Genomic DNA, 9,683 nt, shown 5'->3' with positions numbered 1-9,683 from the left:
GAGTGGAAAAGGCATAAATTTTTAAAGAGAGAGTATTCTTAATTTTTTTTTATAAAAATTTTTTTGGGGGTCACTGCCTCCCCTCTTATCTATGAAGCTTCGCCTATAAGGAAATGGATCCTCTCCATTTTTTCTAACACTTGAGAGAATAAAATGTGATCTCTCACCTTTAATTCTATAAGTGGGACCAAAATTAAATAGGAGAGAGAGAACAATGAAAGGTGAGATCCTCCACTGGACACCATCCAATTTTTTTTCCATTGGAGAGGATCCACTCCCTCGCCTATAATTGTATGAATAGTAATTTGTACCAATATAACGATGTTTCATAGTTAAATTAAAGGGTTAACACTGCCGCGTTTTGACTATCTTGCTACACTTCCTTTTTTGGAGACCCGACTTGAAAACATACTGTTTACAATAGTTTTTGCGTTAACAATGGGCCCAAGACCCCTTTTTTGTTGACAACAATTGAAGGCCCATTTGAGCATATATGTAATAGTGAATGACCACTATCAAAAGGACAAACAACATCTTAATTAAAGGGCAAACTCAAGCGCCCAAAAAAAAGATAAATCAGAAAAAATACACTTAAATTATCTTGATGCTAATAAAAATATTTTTAAATTTTGTTATAACAAAAATATTTTTAAATAATTTAAAAATATGTTAAAAATGTCCTATTAATAAAAAAGCGTGACATAACTTACTAATATTAGAATCTTAATTAGTTGCGGTATAAAAAATTTTGTTTGCCACATCATTTTTTTTCGTTAATTTAAATCGTCTCAATTCACGAATATGTATTTTTATCATATTTTAAAATAATTTAATTTAGGAAGAAAAAAAAGAAAGTTACGAGATCAAGTTTTGACTATTGTATCACATAGCTATTGCAAAAGAAATGGTCATGCTTAAAAGTTAAAACAGAAAATCTCAGCCATCATGGCATGCAAATGAAGCGTTCTTTTTTCTGATACTCACATGCATCTTAAATCTCTGACATGTCCCTTAAGCTGTTGAAGACTTATCAGTTCATCAATAAGATATGACTGAAACCGTGGGTTTAACAAAGAAACTACTACTATAGATTGTGAATGTCAAGAGAACATGAAGGAGAATTAGATCAAAAAAAGCTTGAATTGCATCTCATCAACATGTTAAATTGAATATTTATAAGAATTAGACCTGAAAAATCATGTCATATTCACAGGATTGTGTGAAAAAAAAATGAAAATTCTCCTAATGACCGGCAGACACAAATTCACCACCACGTCTTAATATTTCTCTTAATATTAGATTAGCTTGCTTTGTGCAGTGGACTAACAAGTACGCGAAGGCTTTTAAATAATGATTTATTGTTGGTATACTCTACTAGACATGAAAGAATCATCTAAAGTCATATCTTAAAAGCCAACATGCAAGTAGATATAATAATAATAATTTTATTATTGTTCTTATTTATTACATAATAATGAACATTAACAGCTTAAACTGATCTACAATCTAAGATTCTTGTTCTTTCTTTTCTCTTCTACATGGTGCTCTTTCATGGGGCTATATACAAGGACTTGACTCCTCCCTACGCTTCACTATGATGGGATACCTCTTCTGTGTCCTAGTCGTAGGGAAGAACACCAACCTATCTTCCTCAGCAGGTACCCAACTGCCATTATAACATAATATCGTATTAATAATGTGAATTACATCTTTAAAGCAGCAAAGAGAGACAAAAATAACTAATTATTATACCTGAAGATGGTCATGAAGCGGTGAAGGAAGACGGAAAGAACAACCCTGGCAAGCTCATAGCCAGGGCACAGCCTTGGCCCTCCTCCAAATGGTGTGTATATATTTACAGGGATCGTTGCCTCCGAGTTATTCTGTCAAATATTTCCGATCAAAATTATTTGAACAAATAAAATATTAGAAATCAAACAACAAAAGGTGTATATATGCACCTGCCATCTCCATGGATTGAAGCTACGTGCATCTTTGAAATGGTTTGGGTTAAGATGTACAGCACGAAATGATGCAAATACCTTCCATCCCTTTGGAATTGTGTAACCTATTATTGCAACCCAAGCATTCAAAATTATGGTGGAAATTCAACGAGGAATCTTATATCTACCACTTTGTATATAATTTTGTTTACCTTTTACTTTTTGGTATTAAACGTTTGTATTTTATATTATAAAAAAACGTGTTAAGAAAAAAAATGCAAATATCATTTCTTGAAATGTGAAGTCTAATATAGTTCTTTTCATTTTGGTCTTTATTGACCATTTTTTGGTATATCTGTATTTGAATATGGATTGAAATATACTGATTAAAAAAACAGAGAATTGAAAAAATAAGAGAAAAGTGTTAGTAACTTCAACTCGTAAATTTTTTCAACAACAATATACCAAAAAATGACAATAGAAGATACAAGAAAGACAGAGGAGGGAACATAATATAACTGATGGTAAAGTAGTGCATGAAATTTCTTTTTTAAGTAATTTACCATTTATATATATGTCTGTGGTTGCTCTCCGGAATATTCCACCAATTATGTTCGCCATCCTTAAGGTCTCATTCACAACCTACATTGCATGAAGCCATGAACCGCATCCACAAAGTTAAAATTTAGAGATAGGACAATTGCAAAAACAACATAAATATTTTGATACAAATTCTTTCTGTTAATTACTTACGCATTGAGTAAAGATCATTGACTTGTAATCTGACCATTCAAGTGGTGCATCTGTTTTACTCTTTGATCTGATTCGGTCATGCTCTTCCTATTAAATTGTACAATTAAGTTTCAGATATCAATTGAGGAACATTCAATTCAATCTTCGATTAGTCTAATTCTTATTCCATGTGTTAGTGCAGTTTAATATATATATATAGTTTGTGGTAGCTTAAAAAGGGTAGGTACTTATAAAATATTAATAATTTTATATTAACAAAAAAAATTGAGCACAATAATATTGAAAAAGAAAAAAAAAGTAAAAAGAAGAGAATGTCGTAAAGAAGATTATTAAAAAAAAAAGTGGATGTAATATTTGGATACACAAACAGATTTTCCTTATTTTAATATTAAGATCTAATCATAAGTACCAGTATTCTCTCTATTTTTAATTAACTGTCTATTTTTAAAATTTTATTTTTTCTCATAAATAATGATATTTATATAACACATCAACGTTAATTTAATTTCTTTTTGTAGTCATACCTTTTAACAAACACAAAAATATTATGTATACACAAAAACTTAATTATTAAATTAAATGTCATATATATTTTTAATATATATTTTGGATTGATATATATTTTATATAAATAATTTAATAATTAATTTTTTCTGTTCATTTATAATAATTGAAACAAATATATGAAAAAGAATAACGATATAAAATAATTGGAAAGAATAATTATTAGATTAGTACTACTGAAGAAAAATTATGTTATATACCCATAAAAAAAGTGTACGAAGGAACGATTAATTTAAAGGTTTAGTTAATATATACTATTTTTTTTTTTTTTTGCGATTAGTTAATATATGTCTTTGGAACACATAATAAAATTATCAATATATTTATTATGTATTTATTAAAATAAATTATATAAAGATAGAGTTTAGCTCTGATAAATTTAATATAAACAAAAAATTTTAAACTTTTTATTTAATAATATAAAATAAATATATTAAGTATTTAAATTTTTTATATTTTTAATAAAAAATTTAGTTTATATTTTTAGTATATACCTTTAAAACACAAGATAGATCTCTTAAAATTATCCATTACTAATGACTTTAATTCGTGCTATTGGGACACCAATTTAATTCTGTATTAATAATAGTCATGTATTTATGACATGGTCAAATTTTTAGGATTGTGTAATCATAAATAGTCATTAAAATTAGGGTCACACGATTCCCTAAGCTGAAGCAAAACAAGTTCTCTCTGCCACATACAAAAATACCTTCTGTGGAGAATTGGAGATTACGCAGAAGATGTGGCAAGGGGTATTTCCGTCATTCCAGACACCAAAGAAACGTAGCAATAAGGTTAAAAGATCCACTCCCAAAGAATTAAGAGATGAATGCATAATGCATTGCAAGGCAAGCATGTAATAATTTTGTCCATTGATTTGTTCTTTTCTCTTTTCTTTTTCTTTTCTTTGTTTTGCTTTGCACTTTTCTACAATTTTTTTGTATTTCTGTTTTACTAATAATTACTAAAATTTTGAGTTAACTTGCCGTAGTGGTATAAACAAAACAAAATTAATGTAATGAAGATTACTATTATATGTAGTGAAAAAATATTCTATAAGTAATAAAAAGAATAATAATTAAATTAGTCATTACATGGTTGATAAATTAATAATATTTATACGATTAATACAGTTATTTTTGTCGATATGACAGTAGTTATATATTAAATGTACATGTAAAAAATTATTTATACTTAAAATAAAATTTAATTTATAACTACAATAATTTTGTATTATAATCAACTTTTTATAAAAACAATTCTCATGTTAGTTACTATTATATTTTATATTTTTATTCTATTCTAATTATTAATATAAATTGATTTAATTATAATATTTATAAAATTTAATTATAATTAATGAACAAAAACTTATATATGGAAGTCATCAATGGTGAAGTTACCAAGATCCCGTACCCAATGCATGATGAGTTTCAAGCTTTCAATCGTATTGACTGAAGTGAATGTTTTAACGGGATAAGATGTAATTAATCGAATCTAACCATAAATGTTCACAAAACAACAAAGTAGAATTATAGCACTGACAAGGTTTTCTTTCTTTCTTTCTTTTTTCCTTTAAAATGTTTCAATATAATTTTTGCCTGATTATATTACAACTTTAAATACCCTCCTTGAAAACTTAAATTATGTGAGTTTTGCTAATTTGTGCGAGATAGGTTAAGAATACCAAAAAAAATATTTTATTAAAGTTATTATAAAAATTAATTTTTTTAATCATTGAAAATTATTAAAAAAAATTTATTATTATATTTTTAAAATCTGCAAGTTAGTTAAATATATAAATTATATAGGATATTAACGATACATATATAAAAAAAGAATGTCGTATGTATTACTTCAAACCTTTCCATTTTCAACTCAATTTTTTATTAGTTTATTATTTTATTTTGTGCAATACAAGAAAATTTTATTGGAATTTATCTATTAATTAAACTCAAAAAACTTGAGAGCATCCTAGGTGAGGTAGGGTAGAATGATGGAGAGGATTAGATAATGAAAATGAGGTCCAAAGAGAGCAAGGCCACATTGTGATGAAGGAAGGTGGTTATATAATGCATAGGGTGGTGGGGTTTCTCATATGTACAACCATATACATGCATGCAGACTCATAAAATAAAATAAAATTTATATATATCAAAACAATTAAAAATAGGCTTTATATTTCATATTAGATAAACTCTTAGAATGTTAAGTTAAACAACGTTTATTAGTTACCAGCATATTATATAAGTTTGTTTGTTTTGATTTTTTGCGGTCACATTTGGAGTAAATACGTCTTTAATGTTTCAATCGTCTTATTTTTATTTTAAAATATTTAAATTTCATTTTTTTACTGTCTTTTTATTTCTTTCGATAAGTGTTAGTGAAAAATTTGGCGAAAAAATAATATTAATACCATTTTAAATGTTATAGAATAAAAATAGAACGATTAAAATGATAGAGACTAAAATAAAATTTAGTCCAAACATTATAAACAAAAATAATATTTTTTCTTTAAATAATTATTCAAGAAGTGAATAAAATAATTAATTATCTTTATCTTCTATAGCAAGTAAATATATTGCATACCTTGAGCTGAGCCAAGGCAAGTGGAGTCTCAGTGAGGAACTTGACGGCAAGAGTCATGATGGTAGAGGTGGTTTCGTAGCCGGCGACGAGCAAAGCCAACATAAAATCGACTATTTCCTCGTCGGAAAATTGCTCCCCGGAGGCCAACAGTGCCCCAAGCATGTCCTTCTTTCTATTTCCATCACTTTCACTCCCTTTTCTTCTCTCCCTCACTACCAACGTTAGTGCCTCCGCCACTTTCGTTCTTGCCTGCCAATTCATTTTCAATATTAGTATTAATATTTCAGTTATATATAACAAGTTTGGGATAATAGTCGAGAATAATCAGATAATTTCAGCTATATATAACAAGTTCAGTATTATTCTTTCCATATTTAATAAGTCGTTCTAACATTGTTAAATATATCTAATTTAATTTTAATATTTAAATATATTTGACTAAGAAATCAAAATAACATAACTATAATGAAATGGATGAAGAATTTATTCTAATTAGGAGGACCAGAGTCATATATAATGTTTGCATATATTTGTCTCTAACAATCATGAAATATATTAAAAATTTAAATTAAATATTTTTTAACGAATAAAAATATTTTATATTATGTAATAAAATATTAAAAATAAAAAATTATTACGATAAATATATATTTTATATTATTATTTATTTGAATTAACCAAATAATTATTATTAGTTTATATATAATTATACTATATGTTGATCAGTATCTGGATAACGTGGATTATATACTATTTTATTTGATTAGGTTTAATAATTGCTAATGCATGTTTTCCCCATGGCAAAATAATAACTAACAATAAGAGTATTAATAATTAGAGAAAAAATAGAAAAGAAAAGAAGAGGTGATTAGAAAAATGATGAGTTTAAGGTGCATGCACCTTGATGGCCCTACGGTAGGTAGGAGAGAAGAGAGGGAATGGAAGAGTGAAGAATCCTTCAATCACAAGAACGTACTCTTTCCTTAGATTCTCAGTCCATTCATCCGGATCAAAGCTCATTAGTTGTTTCACTGTCAACTCAAATGTTATCTACAACCAACACAACATGCTATTAGAGATATAAATATTTATATTATTTTTTATTAGTTTAAATTTTTAAAATAAATAATTTTATAATATAGTATGAATTTTTTGGCTTGAAGATTTAAAATTTGATTTTTAGTGAATCTAAAAGTTAAAAATAAAATAAACAAATAAAAGAAAAAAAAGCTATACAAAAATTAAATAAATCTAAAAAAAACTCTGATTTGAAAAAAAGAGTTAGAAATTTAATTATTTATGTTGTCTCTTTTTATTAGCAAATAGTTTCATGACACATGCAATCATGAATTATTATTATTATTATTATTATTATTATTATTAACTAAATCATTTTTACTAATATAATCATAATTAAATATTTGTATAAATACTTTTTTATATTAACACTTGTTCCCCATTCAAATTAAATTCATACATACAATATGTCATAGTCAACATCATTACATAATACATATTTGGCTATTTGGGAATATAAAAGTTCAGTAGGGTTAGAGAAAGAAAGGAAAAACAAAAGGAAATGGTGAAATGTTTTCACATGCATGTACAAACATATTCATATATGTGCATGCTTACTCTACATGATGATGACCTAATGTTTATATTCAGAATTATTTATTAGCTGAAAGAACCTTTTCAGTTAAGTTAACGTGATGTGGGGATTCATCTTATATACTTATATGCAATGAAATATTGAAATGGAAGAATTTGGACACATTGCACTGAGCCATAGAATCTGACTCACCATTCCCTATTATTTTCCATCAGGTACATCACAATCACATGCTATCTATAACAAGCTAAGCTTTCAACTAAATACTCATCGATCAACCCAAGCTTGAGAAAAATAATAAAGTTAAAATTAGATGTGAGAAAAAAAAAAATGTTACTTGGGGCGCTATAGTTGGACACTTTGAGAAAAGGAGGTATTTAACTTTGAACCAAAATAAGCAAATAAACAAACAAGATCCAAACGATAACATTATTATTATGATTATTATGAGGTGGTGCAGAAAGAAGGTGCTGGTCCACCATCTCTACCACATGATATGTGATGATGATGCTCTCAGAAACCTGACTCGTTCGATCTGTCACCGAGTTGACTCAGTAAAATTTTGTTTTAGAGGAATTTTTTTTTTATAATTTCCACTTTTAATAATAAAAGTAATGAAAAATAATTGATAAGAAATATAAAAAAACTAACACTATAAGATGTAAAAAAAATAAACCAAAAAAAAAAAACACAAACATCAATTTTAATCTTTTTTCACATAATAAAAAAATTCAAAATTTAATAAATATACTATTTAATGTAAGAAAAAACATTTGTTACAAGAATATATATAACAAAACACCCAACAACCATCAATCATAATAATAGCACATGAAACTCTTATTTAAGGTAGTCTACCGAATTTAGCACGCGGTTACGTAAAAGAAATTCAAACAAATAGTTCATATGAACCCTTTTTTATTTAAAATTCATAGAAAAATAATTCAAATAATATATTTAACTCGCTTTCAATACCTAATATAATTATATAAAAAAAAAATCAAACATGAACATTAAACTCAAGAGAATCAATGTATGCGATCCCTAACTAATAACTAAGTAACTAACCTTCTTGGCCTCTTCCATGAGAAGAACCCGGTCGGACCAAGAATCCAAGTTGAGCCATATGAGCCGGTCCACATCAACCAAAAGATGATCCTTTATGATCGAAGAATTTGCGAAACTCATCGTTAGTGAGTGCATCTTCTTGTGAAGATTCCCCTTCATCAGCAACAACGAGTGCTTTCCCAAAAGGTTCGATATCGAACCGGGATAACTGCACTCGAAGAGCTTCCCTTCGTTCGCAAGAACGAACCGGTTCATTTCCGGTTCCGCCGAAAACACGGTCGGTTCTCCGAACACGTGAGTCGTGAAGACTGGACCGTACCGGTTCATTCTTCGATCCATAAAGGGTTCTGGGTTGTCGCTCTTGTATGCTGATATGAGCTGTAGAGTCTCGCCGATGAAGGGGAGGCCAAGGCTCCCCGGAGGGAGGCGGAGACGGCAGTAGCGCCACCGCCGGAGGAGGATGAAGAAGGCGGCGATGGCTGCACAAGAGAAGAGTAGTGATGTGAAAGAAGACATGGGAAAATGTAAAAGGCTAAGGTTATTATTGGTATTAAAAATAACTTACTAGTAGTGTAGATATGTATGTATATGTATGTGTGTTTATATATATAGAGTTCTAGACAGAGAAAGAGGGGGAGAGAGAGAGAGAGAGAGAGGGCATTAATGGAGGGAGAAGGAGCACACGAGGGGGTTGAGTGGAAAGAGAAGAAGAAGCAGGGGGACGAAAATGATGTGTGTATGTGTGTGGGAAAGAAATTAAAGAAGGGATATTTTACACCCTTGGCACTTCTTTTTTCTTTAATTATTTTTTTCCCTTTTATTCTATCAGGATAAGAGTAGTTTAGGTGTGAGTTTGGATTTCAGTTTGTAAACGGGAGTTTGCATAAAATTGATTTTGCAAACTTGATTTTGATGAAAAGTGAATTTGTGTTAAAGTGATTTATATTTGGTAATCTTTTATCAAAATGGATTATAATAAAGTAAATATTATTTGGATTACACTACTCAAAATTACTTTTAGATAAAAAATTATTAAAATAGACATCAAATTAAATAAATTTTTATATTATTCTATCATTTTAATTTATTTATTTAAATAAATATTATTAATTAATTTTATAATAAAATTAATATTTACTTACTAAAATAAA

General features: G+C 28.0%; 1 protein-coding gene across 2 annotated transcripts; it reads right to left on the bottom strand.

Moving 5' to 3' along the window:
- Positions 1-1,330: 1,330 nt before the first annotated feature.
- On the bottom strand, positions 1,331-9,288 carry LOC130954049 (3beta,22alpha-dihydroxysteroid 3-dehydrogenase-like). Of its 2 annotated transcripts, XM_057880788.1 has the most exons (9): positions 9,098-9,288; positions 8,533-9,011; positions 6,753-6,902; positions 5,853-6,101; positions 2,697-2,783; positions 2,507-2,585; positions 1,962-2,068; positions 1,753-1,883; positions 1,331-1,666 (listed from the first exon to the last, which is right to left on the bottom strand). In XM_057880788.1, exons 2-9 carry the CDS (start codon positions 8,869-8,871, stop codon positions 1,558-1,560), a joined length of 1,251 nt encoding a protein of 416 aa, XP_057736771.1. In that variant the 5' UTR covers positions 8,872-9,011; positions 9,098-9,288; the 3' UTR covers positions 1,331-1,557. The 2 variants fall into 2 exon arrangements, with proteins under 2 accessions (XP_057736771.1, XP_057736770.1); XM_057880787.1 differs by having other exon boundaries at positions 8,533-9,269.
- Between the last annotated feature and the right edge of the window lie 395 nt (positions 9,289-9,683).

Source organism: Arachis stenosperma, chromosome 10, assembly GCF_014773155.1.
Source record: "Arachis stenosperma cultivar V10309 chromosome 10, arast.V10309.gnm1.PFL2, whole genome shotgun sequence".
NCBI lineage: Eukaryota > Viridiplantae > Streptophyta > Magnoliopsida > Fabales > Fabaceae > Arachis > Arachis stenosperma.
Note: the sequence above shows the minus strand (reverse complement) of the source record. Positions and strands in the feature narration are given on the sequence as shown.